An 18,817-nucleotide genomic window follows, 5' to 3' on the forward strand; every position below is an offset into this window, starting at 1 on the left:
ACAATATTTTAAAAGCAATTTGAGAAGCTATATTGCTTCCAAGAGTGTTGTCAAAGGAAAATTCATAAGTTTATAGAAAACTTTTGAAATTCTGTTTTGTTGGTTATTGTTAGTGTTACACAGTCAGGTATATTTAATAATCAAAACTGTGTCCGATCTAAATCATGGCACTCTATATTACAATTCAACTGCATCATTAAAGAAGTTCAATTTCAACTTCTAATTTGATCCAAACTAGGGTGGCCTTTGGTTTCATCACAATCAACAATTAAATTTGCAACAAGAAAAGTAAAAAGCCACCTGTATGTATCACATTTTTGTAGAATTTCTATTTATAAATGAATCCACTAACTGCCAATATTTCCTTGACAGCATATTTTTTTTCTGCAGTCTATTTGCAGGTATTTAAAGTGTACCTCTTGCGTCATCCACACAGGTAACGTCCAACACCCGGATTGAGTTCTGCCAGCCCGCAATTTCAAATCGCTTTTGTGCATTACATTCATTAAAAGGCAATTGTATTTAGCTCAATCACTGTTTAGATCATTTAAAACAAACGCTAGTGGATGAAATGGGATATCTTTCTGAAAGTAAATGTGTTAATTATAGATGATCTTCCAAGTGCTATTGAACCAAATGGTCTTTTTAACTGTATTTTTGTAAAAGTTAATCATAGAGGTCATGCTGAATAATACAAGTGGAACAGTCCTTTGAGATAGAGGCTAAAAGTGTAGTTGGCTTATTTTACTTCTGTTGACTACTTGATAATTGCTTTGAGAAATATGGCATTTCATTTCCTGCCTCACCCCCCAAACACTAAAGCTGTGAAGATTAAATCCTGCATTATACAAGGTTTCCTATGAGAAATGCAAATTGCCAATAGCTCGCTATTAAATCCCAGTGAATCACCATTAGGGGCTATTATGAAAATACTCATAGATGGGAGTTCTATATATCAAAGTAACAGATACAAATTGACTGTCATTCTATAGATTAAGTGGAGTGTGATTTAGATGTCTAGTGTACAGTATGTCCTACAAAAAAGGATGCTTGTAAAGGTATTCACAGCACTGCATGTAACTGCTGGGTAGGCATGTCAGTCATTGATCAAACTGACCAATGTGTTACGAATGAGAATCAAAACAGACTAGCAGATTGTTACTGACCTCAAGATATGCTATGTATCTTAACTGCTTCTGATAGTGAAACACAAACTGTTACTGATTCTGTGTGTGGGATGTTTTCAGATTTTACCTGCCTGTGCTGATTTAATAGGCTGGGGCTCTAGATGTGAAAAAGGCATTGAATACACATCCTGAAGCTGGCTTCTGACACTAATGCTAAAAATGTCTCTGGCTCCCAAGCCCAGGATCTGATTATCAGATGTTTAATACAGAAGGTAACCGAGCCCTCCGGCTTGTCAATAAAACTTTAAATGTGAAGGGGAAAAGTAGGCATTACATAAAATAATTGTGTATTTTAAGAGAGAAAAACATTTTAAATGTTTGAACTAAACGTAACAAAAGAGCAAAACCTAAACTAACAATCAATTCAATCATTATCGAACATGTATTAATTAGGAAGACATTTTTATCTGACATTAACAAATAGAAATGTTGAGTCTGTAAGAGAATAATCCAGTTTCTTGTGCCTAACGGCACTTGAAACAGTGAATTATTTTTTATCGATTCAACACTTATAATTGATTATCCATTACATAAAAAAACTAAACATCTGAAGTGTTTCTAAAATGTCCATACCTTTGTATCTCTTTTAAATATAAAATGAAAGGCCACAATCAAGGTTAATTAGAATGTATAACAGTCATATGAGTAATTCATTGTGGCATTTTACATTTGGTCAGTAGCTTGACTTGTTATTGTTATTCAGAACAAGGTACTGTCTACAATACAGAAATCAAGTTCAAATTGTGGACATTTGGGTGTAGCAATTTCATTTAAAAAAAAAAAAAAAACATTTGTTTACATGATAGAATATTTAAAAAATGGTAAATGTTTTGCTGGTTTGCTTCACTTAAGGTCATGCTAATTTTTACAATATATAATACACGTAACGTTATTAATATTGAAACAGATTCACAGCTGGTTGGAATACACTGACCAGAAAACATATGACAGGTGTTTAAATATTGTCCAACATCTGCATGGCAAAGGGGTGTTGTTCAAAGTCTAGACGTGGATAAAATGAACGTTCATAGAATGCTTAATTGTTCCACAAATGACTGTGAGTCAGTGTGAGTGAAATAAACAGAGCACTCTATGTATGTTCATGTATTGAAAGAAGTGCAAAGAAAAGCATGTTTAAATGTTAAATTGGAATTCAGGGAATTACTTTCCTTAAAAAAGCTTGACATCTAGATAGCAAAGAGGCATAATTTGGAACAGTGTGCCCACTAATTCTGTTATTCAGTTGTTGGATGTGAATAAAAGCCAGGACCCAAAGTGAGGTCAGGTAATAAATATTCTACCTGGTTAAAAAAAAGCATGTCCTGTGAAAGGGGCCTGGCAGTATCGATCCAGTGTCAGTAAGACAGATCATTGTGGATATGAGACCAGACAGATGATTGAGTACATTTGATTACTTAGTTCATTTTAATGCATGTGATGTAGCACCACTATTATTTTCTAAAGTCAGAAATTCCATCTTCCCTTTAAACAGCATGCTTAAGTCTTGAAATTAAGTCAATACACTGTTACACACTTTTATAGATCACAAACACAAGTCAAACAAAAGGAACAAAATAAACCTAGCCCTTCTTCAGGTCTGTAAGAACAATTGCATAATACATATTGTTTTATAGTTCCAATTAAAATAGTATGTCTGTGTAAAGGTTGAGGAATTACCAGGAACCAATCAATAGAAGCAGTTTACTGAAATACACAGATATAAAATAAACAGAAATCTTAAAAGTCAGAACTTAATCTTCAAAAGTACACTGACACTTTACAGCTCCACAGCAATAAACAGCTTCTAAACAACAAATTGCAGCCTCTATATGCAGCCTCTATATATCTATATATATATATATATATATATATTATATATATCTATATATATATATATATATATATCATATACCATATATATACATACATATGTATGTGTGATATATATAATATATATAGAATATATATATATATATTTTAATATTATATATACATTAATTAACATGTATTAAGTCTAATGATTTTCAGATAGCTATTTATACAGATTCTTAATAAACTCATTTTGGCAATTTTAACTAATCTCAAATACCAAAACATTAAAATACTTTGGCGTTTTTATGAAATCACATGACGAGGCTAAAGTCTTTCCCAAGTATAGGATTATCCCAAGAAGCAATACAAATCAAACAATCAACAAAACAATGTGCTCACTATTTAAAATGTAAATAACATTATGTATGTGCCCAATGAGCTATTGATGTAAAATGTAGACTGTTGCCTTTTCATTGTCAATCAATCAATCTTTATTTTATATAGTACCTTTCATAGTGGACCACCATCACAAAGCGCTTTACAAGATACAGCGTTATACATTAAATACAGTGAAAAATGTATAATACATGAAATACAGTGAAAAACAATGCATATGTAAAAGGATGTAAAAATAATTCTTAAACATTGTGGATGCAAGAAAAAAAATAGCAACAACACAACAGCTAATAACAGATATCAGATAACAAGAGTATGGAAAGCAAAAGAGAACAAGTGGGTCTTGAGAGTTGATTTAAAGTGAGCGATGGTGGGAGCACCACGCACCAAAGCTGGGAGAGAGTTTCAAAGAGTAGGAGCCATAAAGCTAAACAAGCGTTCTCCAAGTGTGGTGCACTTTTGCTTGGGGATAACAAGCAGGCTAAAGTCGGAGGTCCTCAGCTTGCGAGCAGGGACATAGCGGGTCAGTAGGTTGAAGAGGCACTCAGGACCTATGAGATGAAGGGCATTGTAGGTGAGTAGGAGAATTTAAAAATGAAAGTAATCCTGAACTTTACAGCCAGCCAGTGCAGCTGGGCAAGATGGGGGGTGATGTGTTCACGTTTTCTACATCTGGTGAGAATCCTGGCAGCGGCATTCTGAACTAGCTGCACTCGGTTTTTGGTGTGTGCCAGGAGACCACCATAGAGAGAGTTGCAATAGTCGAGTTGAGAGAAGGCAAATGCTTGACAAAGTATGTATGCATCCGTGAGGGAAAGGTAGGGATGGACTTTGGAGATGTTTCAAAGATGGTAGAAAGAAGATTTGACCTGTTATGCAAATTTTGTGGTACCCATGAGTTAAATATTTACGTCAAAAGTTCAAATGCATTGATTGTAATCATGTTATTTATATTAGAACTACCCACTCAAATTATTTGTATTACTATTTTTTTTTATTTCTTAACCTGTAAGTGACACCTAAGCCATATATAAATGGTGACATAGCTTGACAAATAGGTCATAAATCTTTACACTGACACATTCTTAACTAGAATCTGTCTCCTTGAGATGAATTTCAAAACCTACGTGACATTCAGTTTAAGAAAAAAAAAACAGCATAAGTTGCCAAATTTGACTGTTAATGGCAGATTTATGCACTTGCCTATTGTACAGTTTTTACAAAGGTTAACAGAATTAATCTCATCACAAGAAAATTGAAAGAGCAGAGGTCTTTGGCTAAAACTCTTAGGAGATATGGAAATTAACATTACTAGCACTCATGCTAGATAGTAATTTTTGCTCACAATAGCAAGACAAAAACTGCTCATTCTTACAATTGCATGAGTATTTAATTCAACCATTATTGAAAATTACAGCAGTTAAACATTCTTTGTAAACTTGGTTGCTTTTCTGCAAGGAGAATCCGCCTAATCAACATGTCATCAACAATAAAAGCTCTGTGTGTTATTCTCCTATGTCGCTTTGTTTGTTTCGGCCGCTGAGTCAAGCGCTGGGAAGCCGAAAGAGGAGTCGACTGCTTAGAGTCTGCAGGAGGGTTGCCATCAGCCTTGGATTCTCTGAGGTTTCCCCCTTAAAAGTTGGTTTTTCCTCACCTGAGTGCTGATCGGTTCATATTTAGTTCTGCAGGGTGCATGGTCGGACTGGACGGGCTGGACTCTTTCCCCCAGCGCAGTAATGCTCAGGGAAGGGCCCTGTCTCAGTTGCTCATTTTCATTAATTTTTCAATATTTGGAGGGTAGATGGTGCCACTGTGGGGTGGATTAATCATTATTATTATTATTATTATTATTATTATTATTATTATTATTATTTTTCCATCCATGGTTTGGCGGCCTCGTCTTTTGGGGAGGAGGTGGCCGATAGCCACTTCCTATCTGCGGCACTGGGATGCATGTAACTGTTCATGTTTTTCCAGCCGGCCTCGTGGAGGTAGCCATCAGGCACACACGGACTAGTCCTCCGGCCAAATTTAGCTTTCACTCAGGCCCTGCGTGCCCATCACAGTTATCGGGCCATTGGATCATAGTTATTAATCATCTGCATTTGCAATCATTCATTCACTGTGGGTTCTCCGAGCTGCAATAATATTCTTGTATTTCCATAATTTGTTGGAACATATAATAGTACTGCATCTACTCCTGCATAACTTGACTCTGGTTAATGTCTTATGATCATCTGGAAAAATCAAAAATAATGGTGTCTTTTGGAGAGGGGGGTTGTGCAAGCAGTCCACTACAGGATGGTCAACACAAATTGCATAAAATGAACACTTATGTTCATTCCACCTTTCTTCCTTTGCAAATGTACAGTATTTGATTAAACAGTCAATAAACAAATCTTCAGAATTTGTGCTAATCGCTTCACCTTATTCTTTATGTCCTCTACCAATCACTCCAGTGTTTTTTTTTTTTTTTTTTTTTGTTTTTTTTATCATCTCAATATTATTAGGATCCCAAAAAAAAAGTTTCAGTAATATTGTGTATACAGGAAAGTGGTCCTTAAAAGGCTGAAGAAAAACACATAACATTTGCTGTTGTCATGAAGGCTCCAATACTTGTGGGAGCCAATGTGTATAAATATCTCAAACAGGTCAAATCATCTCTGCAAATCCAAGATTTATTATGGGATTTTAAACAGTATTTTTATATATTGCACTTCACAGTTTCATGGATTTCATGCTTCATACATATTGGAAAAAACACTGGAGGAATTATTGAGCGTATCCCATAGAAGTTAATTATTCCCCCCAATAAATTTGTGCCATATAAAACTGAATGAGTTATTTCCCTTGTGTGTCCTTGCATTAAATGTAACAGAATCATCTATTTCCTCTTCTTGACAGGGGATAGCCTTGCAATACCATCCAAAATAATCATTTTATGTGAAACAGTTCATCCTTTCTAATTACTAAGACATGGAGATACATAGCTGTTCACAGTTATTCCTCCTTTCTAGAATAATATTATGGTGTTTTTTTTTTACAAATGTTTTTTTCTAAAACTTTCCAATTGCCTCATTTTTATATGGTATGTCATAAAGACGGCTGTAGTGGGTACGTCAGACCAGAACCAGAAACCAACACAGAATAAAGAGATGTGGAATTTGGTGAAGCTGAGCACTTGGTTGCACTCAGCATTTAATGATTAAACAAACAGAAAATAAAAGGTTGAAAGACAAACAAAACACAGGACATGGCACTTGTAGCCAAAACTAAGAGACAAACAAAACAGACTACATAGACAAACACGGTGAGCTGATATTATGATTTACTTTACATTTTTACTTTCTCCTCTCCACATATATTCTCCACTCACCGAACACACAACCCCGAGTGAGTGAAAACATGCTGCTTTTATGCAGCTATACCAAGACTCAATTGCTAATCAGTCATTCAGTTGGAGTCTTGGTACAATTGCACATGAATTAATGAAAGTGCAATTTCCCGTGCTCACATATTATTACCTTTTACCTGCATGTGAAGTGCTGTGCAATCCTCCTGCCTAAATACATATATACATTTTAATCACTTGTGCTCGTAACCCATATTACATCCAGTATACCAATGACTACACGCCAACATTAACACACTACACGCAACGTACAACACAGAAATACACACGGGCGGGGCAATATTGCCACTTACCCCCCACCCCCCCCTTGTGTGTAGCACACATGGCCTCAATGGCCACCTCCCCCCATAAAATCTCAAAAGTCTCACTCAAAGTCCCGGGCCAAGAACAGGGACTTTAAGGGGTTCATGGGTGGCAATGTTGCCCGTAGCCAGGCTGCTAAGGGCAGTGCTGTCAGCAGTCTCTCCTCCCGCTGTACCACTAGCAGCCAAAATGCTGCCAATGGTGAGGCTGTGTCATGCAGGCATCCCCGAGTGATGATGGAGTTAGGACAAGCTGGGGTGCGGGCTTTGGCCCTATTCGCAGCCACTGCGGCCGTGCGGTTCTTTCCTGTGCTTCCCTCAGCAGCCTATGCAGGGGCTGCTGAGGACCGCCAGCGTCACATCCTGGTCCTTCCTCTAATGGTAGAGGGGGAAGCTGTCTCCCTCTTGTGGTGGAGGTGGGAGCGGTAAGCAGTCCTCCCATGTTGTTGGAGGCGGAACCAGCAGGTATTCACTCTCTGCTGGTGGAGGTGGCAGAGGCAGAGGTAGCTCTTGCTGCTCTGCTCCTGCCGGTGGATGTGGCAGAGGCAGAGATAGCTCCTGCTGCTTTGCTCCTGCCGGTGGCAGAGGCAGAGGTAGCTCCTGCTGCTCTGCTCCTGCCCGTGGAGGTGGCAGAGGCAGAGGCAGCTCCTGCTGCTTTGCTCCTGCCGGTGGAGGTGGCGGAGGCAGAGATAGCTCCTGCTGCTCTGCTCCTGGTGGTGGAGGCTATGGAGGCAGAGGCAGCTCAAACAAGAGCAACTACAAAAAACGTGAATACGGTTACCTTTAAGAGTAAAATCTAGTACAAGATGCAGAAAATAGTTATAACTGATAGCAGTAGTAGGATACAGCACATTGTGGAGCAGTTAAGTGCAAGTATAAGATGATGCAAGTACTGATACAATTGGGTGCCATATAGTCCAGTATAGTCGAGGGTTGTGAGGTTTACAGATGCTGTCTGAACATTTGTGTCTTGATGAAGTGCTGGAAGGTGGTCAGGGACTGAGCAGTCCTGCTATCCATGGATAGGTCATTCCAGCACTGAGGGGCAAGGGTGGAGAAGGCGCGGGCTCTGGAAGCGGGGGAGCAGGTGATGCAGGCCTGTTTGAAAGCGGAGGGGAATGAGCATTGATGTGTTGAGAAGAGAGGAAATGAAAGCTATGCAGCTGATGTTCACTAATGCCCATTAGAATAACATTTTTAGGTTATTTGCATTTATTTTACTGTACACAAGAGTACCAACCAACTAACAATGTCTAGTAACTTAGCAGTTTTCTTTTTTGTGAAAGTTGCATTGTAAAACAGATTTGTATTTGCATTATTAAAGTCAGAATGCTTTTGTAATGAATTGGCATCAGCCCATGAATTGAATTTAAAGGCAAGGGCTGGAAGCAAACCGCAAACCATACATTTTATAGACAAAGCCTTATCATTCAACTAAAGAGCATATACTGTGGATACCTTTTAGTATTTAGCACTGCTTGGTTATCCTTTGTTGCTACTTAACCTTGAGAGTCTGTGAAATGTATAACTGAATCTTTTTGCATCTACTCTTAGCATCTCAGCTTTCTATTTGATCTTGTGTTAAATGTGTACCGTAGCCATGTCTTGTACTGTTGTTCATTGTACTGAATGGTTTTTCCTTTTTTGGTTCAATAAATTGTTGGTTTGCTCAATGTGTTATTTCACTCTTAAAGCAAATGTAGTACTTCGTACATCCACTTAGGGCAGTCTGTTGGTATGCTTTAAGCATAATTCTGAGAGCTGTAGTGAAGCCATCATCACAGGGTTGTGTTACATTTCAGGCTGTGATGACTGAAACACAAGTACTGTAGATTTATGACCACTCCAGGAGTTAATTGCATGTGAATAGATTACTAAAAGAAACCATAATTGCCCTTGAATGATAAGTCATTTGTCAATAGCATAGGCCTTTGTGAACCTTGTCCAATCCATTCTTAGAAGCTTACTAAATGAATTGTGATGAAGCTCAGTTGAATGTATTAAATGTGTATTCTTTAGTTTTTCTGCTACTTTTAACCTTCCACAGAATGTTGTTTTTTAAATTAAACTCATGCAGTAGGCCCACAACCTCTGGTCTTCCATTGGGCTGATTTGTTTTGGCAGAATGCTGTTTACTATGGAATGCAATTAGTTTGTAATGTGGTTCACAAAATAAAACTCCTGCAGCACCATAGTTACTGTACAGCAAGTATGAACTTTTATTACCAAATATAAACTATGGACAAGTATTTGAGTGTGTGCTATAATATATAACATTAAAAGGACTAGCCAAGAGAGTAAAACCATGATATAAGAAATGTACTTAGTGAGATCATTCATGATAGGGCAGCTCAACCCATTCTAACAAGTGTGCTTTAAATAAATAAAGAGTTTCACAATGAAACTCCTGATGGGGTGACTTGGGATATTTAAGCAATTCCACTACATGCTTCTCATTCTAACAGACTACCTCTCAGCAGGAATTTTGAGACACTGCTTGTCGGTTATCAGCGACATTGCACTGATTATAGAGAGACATGTTAAAAATAGTGATAACCAAAATGTTGACATCAATTTAAGGGTTTTTGCAAGTAGATTATTGTTTGTTTTTACAAAGGAAAGTGCTTTTACACCAGGAAACTAAAACTCAACAGAGCTCACTAAATAAAACAATCAAACAGCAATTTGAATCATAAATAAATACCCAATCCTATCCCTAAAATACTGCAGCTTTATGATCCACTTTGTGTCCCTGTTGTGTGGTTCATAGGAGGCCATTCCCCAAACAAACGACTGCCTAAGTGTAAATATCTAATTTTAAAGCATAATAGTCCACCTCTGAAAAATGGATGGAAAAAAAAACTGCCAGTATATGAGATACAGACATTTAAAAACTGTTAGGCACTGAAACAAGGCTGTCTGAATAATTTTTAGTGACTGCTCTCTAAATGTAAATGAAGGATTAATAAATGATTAATTCGTATTACAATGCAAATAATCTGAGGAACATTTAACTGACAGTTAAATGATCTTTTCCAGATTTTATTACATAAAACTCTTGAATAGCTTCTATTCACATGTAACAGGGGCATTTGTTATGTGTGTGGGGCGTCACTGATACGCTGTCCATTTTAGGACATCCTCAGTCGTTACCCCTCCTCGAGTCAATCCTCACCCCTGCTCAAGTCAGTCCTCCTTGAGTTTTATTTATTTATTTTTATTTATTTATTTATTTATTTATTTTTTATTTATTTTTATTCTGGGGAGAGTGAGGGGTTGGACGGAGTCGTCTGAATCACCCAATCAAACAAGAACATTCAATATGTATACTGTAAGCTTTTTAAAAAATACTTTAAAAGTTATGATGTGCAATTTAATTTGTTTGGATTTAAATTGTAAGGCAAATCTCAATATACGGCATCAGGCATGACTGTTTGTTTTTTAAATAGTTTCGGTGTATTTTTTATTTAATTTATTTTTGTTATGTGAAGTGCTTTGAGATGTCTTAATGTGAAAAACGCTATATAAAAATAAATGGATTGATTGATAACCCTGTCAGTCATTTTTTGATTTAATAAAGTGTGTGTTTGTGTAGGGACTGGGTAAACCTGAAACGGCGAAACTTAAGTTTGCATTTTTTCTATAATAACACTGTGTAACAATTATTATTTTTGTTTTTTTTTTGTTCCTGGGTAGTAAGTGTTATTTCCTAATTGCTTATGCCTCAAAAGTGTAGAACATGGCTATTATTCCCCACAAACTTTGCTTTTGTGACCAGGACAGTGATATTTCAAAATATCACTATTTCCAATGGGAAAATGGGCAAATGTGTAAATACAGTATAATTGTAAATCTCAAAAACTACTCACTTCTAAATCTTTTGTAGTCATCTTTGTATTACTTTAGTATAAATACATGTTAATTTGGATTCATATGTTGTTTTTTTCTGACTCTATGTGAACGAAAAGACACACATTTGCCCATTTTCCCATTGGAAATAGTGATATTTTGAAATATCACTGTCCTGGTCACAAAAGCAAAGTTTGTGGGGAATAATAGCCATTTTCTATACTTTTGAGGCATAAGCAATTAGGAAATAACACTTACTACCCAGGAACAAAAATTGTGTTACATAGTGTAATCAAATCATGTCTTCAGATTGTCTTTTTATATTACGAATTCTTAAAAAAAAAAAAAAAAAAAAGTGTTTTACACATCAAAATGTAACAGCAAACAATCTAAATTACACATGTACTATGGGGTACATGGCAGAAGCTTTCTTTTTCTTCGCAAAGACACTACTTTCTAATGCTTTTCTTCCGAAAATGATAGATTGTTTTCTGTTGCACAAAAGAAAACCAGGAGGACTGCCTCGAGGAGGGATGAGGACTGACTCAAGAAGGTATGATGACTGACCCGAGGAGGGGTTAGGACTGCCTTGAGGAGGGATGAGGATTGACCCGAGGAGGGGTTAAAGAAAACTAAACAAAACAAAGCTAACAAACATAACTTTTCCACAAAAAGGGCATGCACTAGTCCCACTAAAAGGAACATCCCACTCCAGGGGAACCTACTACACTATGCAAACCCTCTCTATACACTGTTTGGGATCAACATTCCCTAAACTAACCTATCCCTAGGTTCCCAGAGTCACGGCCTTCTTGGGGGGACTCTTGCCTCTTCATACGGTCTTGGCTGGGCATTTCCTTCACAAGCACTGTTTTGCAGTTGAAGGGTTCCGTAGTAGTTAACATTTTGGAGCAGACGCTGTCCTGGGTTGTGGTTGTGTGAAGGGGTACATGTTCCTGGGGTTACTGTTGGCTCCATAGCTTCAGCTCCCGGCTTGATACGAGTCTGCAATACAACATAAAACAAAACACAGCAATCTTTCATTCAGCACCCGTCTGTATGGCTATGGCCGTGTAGTAGCCTTGAGCTGTGCAGACACTCTTTGAACTCCACGCAGCCTCCCCAGCCACGCCTACCAGCCAATCCGAACCTCCCGATCAGCTCAGCGCCGAGTGAGCCCACCTGCTCAAATATTTCCGTAGCTATGCGTCTCCTGTTCTCATCCCATCTGCTTGATTAAAGGCACACATACGCCCAAGAACTAGCGCCATGGTCTCTGTGTCACATCATTGTAAAGATTAGTTTAGTGTAATATTGATTACTATGTGTGCAGCCTTAATTATGTATTGAGTAGGCTTTCTTTATGAACTGTGTAATTATCTTTGTGCCAAGTTTAAATAAAGTTCATTTTCCATCTATGATCATGTGGTCTACAAAAAAAACAATTATTTGCCTCATGTACCTGAATGCATTTCGTCATTTTGTTTTAACAGTTTATATTATTTTATATTATCCGTAATAAAAAACACACGCATGATGAACAAATTTGTAAGTGACATTCATCCTTTGCCACAAATGAAAATTCGAAATTTGAGCTAAAATGAACTACATCCATTTGTTTGTGATACACACACATATGGACCTATTACTTCATATGCCTCCATATGGTGATAATAACTTATGTAAAACAATATCTTCAGCAAGTTTCATCAGAATATGAAAAGGGGTTCCTTAGATAAATGAAAAAAGTACATTACATGTGATATACAGACAGGCAGCCACAGACAGATATCCCTAGATTATTTGTCAAATTGAAAAGTGGTTTTATACTGTGTGCAACACTCAAAAGTGTGACATATGTATAAGCCCGATATATGTACAGGAGTATGCATCCCAAGATGGTGATAAGAAGGAGAAACTATACTAATCAGATGACGTTTCACTACACATGCGATCTAATCAATGTGAGTGTAAATGTTCTAAAATTACCAATGAGATTCCATTTACCAAGTTTATTCGGTAATGCTTTTTATAAAATGGAATGTTCGGACGCTGCACGCTGATTGGCTGCTGAGGGGTTTTAAACCGTGCATGAATATAGCTTAATGCAGACCGGATTTTTTTTTTTGTCTATTTACATTTTGATTAATAAATTATCAATACACAATGTATTAAACTCACAACGGAGAGCCTGAGTATATATATATTTTTTTATTACTACTCTGTTGTGCCTTATTACTTGTTTTTCTCGATCATTTTCACTAAAAGCAGTATATATTTACAGTCTTTAAGTTTTTAGCCGTGTTTTAATGTTATTTTAGCTGTTTTGGCTGGTTATCCCCCGTCACGGCCCAGCACATTGCAAAGCCTACAACTAAATTTCACCCTTTCCCCTGGTCTAGCACGTTCTCGGCTGCGTGTACTCTCATTTTAACTAGCCTTAGGCGTTTGAGGAAAGTAGCTAGACAGGGCTACAATTAATTATTTTGATCTTGGCTGGGATAAAATAGTATTCTGTTACTGTATTTATTGTTGGAAATTTTGAATACCTCCAGTCTAACTGTGTCTGATGGACTATTTTTCACCAAAGTGGAAGAATATATAATAAAATTTTTCGTTTAAAAAAAAAAAAATTACAAACATACTGTGTGGCATAAATTAACATTAAACAGATATGCAATTGCATATTAAATGAATGTTAAATTAATATTTAATAGATATGCAACTGATATTAAATTTACGTTCAATTATTCTGTGTTACTTTTCATTAACATTTAAGTCAGATTAACTGTATTTTCAATAAAAAACATGTAAACAATGGGAAATTATTACATATTTTCAAGGGTAACAAAACCTGATATAAATGGATGTGATGTGCAGTTACATTTTCAATCGACATTTGGTTAACATTTAGCAAGAAACCAGCTATTGCATATTTATTAATGATTAATTTAAAACTAATTTAATATGCAATTGCATATCTATTTAATATTAATTTATGCCACACAATATAAAGCGTACCATTTATTTTGCATTCTTTGTGTATCACAGTAAGACTGCATTGAATAAGAAATTGACCCTGCAGTTTTCTTAATTAAAAAGGGATAAAGTGAAGCAGCAGGGAGCTTCAAACCCCATTGTTCTTCAGCATTGCAATGACCCTCTCACAGCTTTGTCAATAAATTGCTATGAAAGTGTAATTATTAGATAGGTTAGAAGCTTTATTTTTATTAGACTGGACTGGAGCAAAGCCAAAAGATCAATTGTTCAGTGAAAGCCGAATCAGAAAAGCTGTATTTTTCATTTATCAATTAGTTATACTGCAGGCAACATGGCTAGAAAGACAATCATGTTTGAAAAACTGGCTGGATGCCATGTGTCTATAAAGCCAAGAAGATGAATGTGTTTCCTTCTGCCTTTCACTGCACTGAATAGATGAAACAGCAACAAAGACACCTGAGCTGTTGGGAGCAAATAAGTGTTATTAAGTCAAGTTATTTGAATTAGCCTCTATGCTAGTGTTAGCAAATGCCCTCCTAATTGTCAACCGTTTCTCTTTTAATGTGATGTGTGGATCCCAGTGGACTAATTTACAAATTTAGTGTCCAATTTGACTGCAAGAAAGTCTCCAGAAAGTCAGAAGGTCAGCGTGCATCCTCTGATCTTACTGCCAAGCCAACTGCCTCTTTACATCCAGGATTTTTTTTAAGAGACTTCTAGTCAAAATGTTTGTCATTGAATTTGAGCTCATTTTAATATTTCTGAATGTATCTAGTGTTTTAACTATTGAACATTCCCAAAGTGTTTTTTGTAATTAAATACAGGGAAGGTGGGTATTTAGTGATGATCCCTACTAGTGTCCTTTTTTTTTTTTTTTTTTTTTTTTGCAAACTACATTATAAAACGCTTGACCCGGTGTTTGGATTGATTTGCAGGTGGAATTCCTTTCATTCTCACTGGAGAGCTGTTTGAACAGTCATATCGACCAGCTGCCTTTATGATTGCAGGGATAGTGACGTGGCTCACCAACTTTGCTGTAGGACTTCTGTTTCCCTTCATCCAGGTAAATATACAAAAGAAACTGCAGTTGCTGTGTGTTAAAAGCAGTAGAACAAAGATTATTATTGATGAGAAAGAGTTACAAGTTTTCCTGAAACATTTTACTTAAAAAAAAAAAATAAATTAAAAATCTCTTACCTATTCATTTTTAAAATTATAGATACTTTACTGTCTTTAGAAATCTATACATATTCAAGTCCTCCGAGGCCCATGGTTTCCTTAAATTTAATTTAAATATTAACAATCAATGTGGGCAATTATCTCATATAGTTTATATATATATATATATATATATATATATAATTAGTATATATATATATATATAGTCTATATTTAATAATATAATGGTCTATATTTACCAGATTTACCAGAATCATAATTCCGTCTCAGTAGGGGTGACACAAGCATGACCCGTGTTGTGGTACAAGACTGTGTTTTATGAGGTATCGACATAATTTGGTGCATTTCAGGTGGTGAATAAGCATAATTGTTTGCTTCAGAGTTAACATTACCAATGATGAAGTAATGAGCTGAGGCATGGAACACGCAGTTTCATAGCTGTTCATATGTAATTAACCATGTACAACACACATATGGGCTACAATTGCAACTCCCAATGGCTTTTTGTATGTATTTATTTTTTATATAGAGAGGTTATTGTTATTCTTTAGGTTTTATGAATAACTTAACAGTACACAATCTGACAATCAATGAAAACAGCAGGTTCCCTGTCACTGTCAAGTACATTTCAAAGACATTTCAAAGTGTTTATATAAAAAAAGGAGCAAGAACAGCAGAATTTTTCATTAGAGATTTCTGATAGATCATCAGCATTATAGCCATAAATCAAATAGAATATGTAACCATTGCAGCAGAATACATGATGCAGTCATTAAAAAAAACCTTTATACTGTATGTATTTAATACATTTGGTGAAGGTCTATTGAGACTAAACAACCAAGGTTATGTTTTCCAATAAGTATCCATGTATGCTGTAGTGGAGTTGCATAGCTATAATACAATTAAACTGGTAAAATAATTTGTATTTTTATTTAAATTGGAATATGGTATTCTCATATCTTATTTAAATACACTTACAGATAATGTTGTTACAGATTTTCTGTGCACCACATTACAGCATTTAGCTTGATCTTAGGGCTGTGAGATTTCCAACACATTGTAAGAGCTGGATGGGTGGTTTCACGGTAAAATAACTTTAAACATATTCCTATTAACTGCCAGGGCTGTAGTGGCAATATTAGAAGTGGATATTTATTGCAAGAGTCCAGATTTAACTTTTAGGGTAAAAACTAGCAATTTTAGGCCATTTCAGCAATGTTTTGATCTTGATTATTATTATTATTATTATTATTATTATTATTATTATTATTATTATTATTATTATTATTATTATTTTTTTTTTTTTTTTTAATTGTAAAATCTATGCAATGTTTTGGCAACTTATAGGTGTGTGTTTCATTGCTGTCATTCAGTGCATCGCTTGTTACTTTCAGGATTCAGAATCCCCTATTTTATTTTATTTTTTTTTATTTCTGTTTGCATGGGAAAATACAATGAGAGAGAGTACCATGGCAACACACCACATTGAGTGCATCCCAGCATTCTCAGCTGCATAAAAGTGGGCATATGCTTGCTCCAAAAATTAAAAGGCCTTATAACCTGTATACTACTGTTGATAACACAATGTATAACATGTTTCTAGATGTATTAGTAATGATTTATAATTTTTAATTTTACTAGTGATTTTCCCATATCCCGCTTAGTAATAAACAACCCCTGGGCTAGACTTCTGATAATCTTGCTTTAGTGCCCTCCATGGTTAGGTCCCTAAGACCTTCAGTCCTCCTTGTGTCTCCAGAGTTTCTTTTTAATCAATATATTCAGTCCTATGGTATGTAAAACTAGTCTGGCTTTCCCCCAAATCCTAACAACCCATTTACAGTATATTCATCAAGCTAGCATGTCACTCCCACATCCTGTAATTTCGAGTAAAAATGTAACTGAGAATCCAAACATGAATTCTTCCAGTTGTCCATTATATATTTCAGTTTTATTTCAAGTCACCATTCTGTGCTGAGATAAAATGAAATTCTGTTCTTCAGGAATAAATTACACTGATAAATAACAAATGTTGAGATATTTTCTATTGTGATTCAGGCTGCATTCATTATTTATTTTGTGAGTCATGTATATTTTTTGAATCGTTGCAAACGGCTGTCTCACAGCTTCCTGTATATAAGTGTAGTGGATCACATAATACATCATATGATCCCATTCATTTGCATACGTTGCAATTTTTTGCTGTCCAAAATGAAAGTGGCAAAGTACATTTAGCTGGTAAGAAAAGCTGATGATCATACATTTTATTAGTGACTAAAGTAATAATATGTCTATAAAAGCTAATATTAAAATATCAAAAAAGAGTAGGGAGGCAATTCCCCTGTGCAATATGTAGTATACAATGAGCTTTTATTTGCAAGGTCACCATCAGTGCCTAGTTTTTCTTAGTCTGTTTGTCCTTAGTTCTGCCATTGCCCTGCACAAAGATTTTGCATTTCTGGGTTACTGTATAGATGTACAGAAAACTGCCATGAAAGCAGTCTATGACCACAGAATTCCAAGAAGGTGCTTGACAAGGTAGGCGAGATGCAGTGGTGCTTAAAATATATTTAAAATGAACCAAGCTCAAATTCTAATAAGGTGAAAGATTTTAATAGCTGTGTGTGACAGGGTTATTATGATCATTTTTTAATATTACTGTTTTCATTGTGTCTGTTATTGTAATTGTTATTATTATTGGGGTTTGGTTGTGTATCTCGTGGTGGGTTATAAATATTGTGTTTTGTATTTTGTGTGCATTTCTATGCAGGCAGACAAAAGCCAGCCGTATTTAATATTGTGTTGATTCAGCAGGGAGAGGGTTAGCTTCCTCTTCCTGCCTTCACGTGTGGAATGCAGGTGGTCAGGAGATAAATGACTGCCAGTTGTCTCATTAGCTCCTGATCACCTGCTATATAAGGTCTCGGTCTCAGAGCATGTTAGTCTGAATTGGAGAGAGGCGTGTCGCATGCAAACTGCAAAGGAACAAAACGAATGCCACTTGCTTTGAATCATCACCCCAAGGTACTTGTGTCCTTTGTTTGTTTGTGTTTGTTTATTTTGGCCATCGGGACATTTTTTTTTTGTTATTTGAAAAAGTATTTTGTTACTTTATATTTATTAATTTTTATTGTGCAGCAATGCAGTTTTGGCCCGCATTCCTGTGTTTGTGTACTGCTTCCTGGCCTATGACGTCAAACACCACCAGCTAACCTGTGGTAAAAATGTAAAAGCAGTAAAAAAAAAATTGTGCATCAGGTAAAATCCAACTGTCATTGTGCCTATAGTTTAACTGTATTGATTCAATTCTAAAGTTACATCAATGTGGGTAAAACTAGGGCCTTAAACTAGAATGTATATGGGACATATTTATAAGGCTGTTGGAAAAAAAATCAAATTACCAGTGCAAACGTCTTATTGAGCTGTATCCCCGCCACCTTACACGTGGGACTTCCTTAATAAAACATGCAGTTAAGAAGTGCACATGAAGTATGAGACCATTTCCGACAGATTTGAAATGTCTCAGATACAAAATGACAAAATGCATGTTAAAGTCCTACTGAAGTATGAGAAAATAGAAAAACAGAATCGGTTTTGTCAACAGCAGGTCCCTAGTAGCTAGAAAAAAATCTGTGGATTGTTGTATTTCAAATTACGTTTGATATCCTTGCCACAACAAT

The 18,817-nt window shown here is 36.0% G+C and overlaps 1 protein-coding gene across 1 annotated transcript in view; it reads left to right on the forward strand.

Moving 5' to 3' along the window:
• Positions 1 to 18,817, forward strand: part of LOC121327741 (solute carrier family 2, facilitated glucose transporter member 9-like) — a 136,143-nt gene that overhangs the window by 113,483 nt on the left and 3,843 nt on the right. Inside the window, exon 11 of the mRNA XM_041271954.1 lies at positions 14,894 to 15,021. Within this exon, the coding sequence (XP_041127888.1) occupies positions 14,894 to 15,021 (128 nt within the window). The remainder of the gene's footprint in view (positions 1 to 14,893; positions 15,022 to 18,817) is intronic.

This window comes from Polyodon spathula, chromosome 1 (assembly GCF_017654505.1).
Source record: "Polyodon spathula isolate WHYD16114869_AA chromosome 1, ASM1765450v1, whole genome shotgun sequence".
NCBI lineage: Eukaryota > Metazoa > Chordata > Actinopteri > Acipenseriformes > Polyodontidae > Polyodon > Polyodon spathula.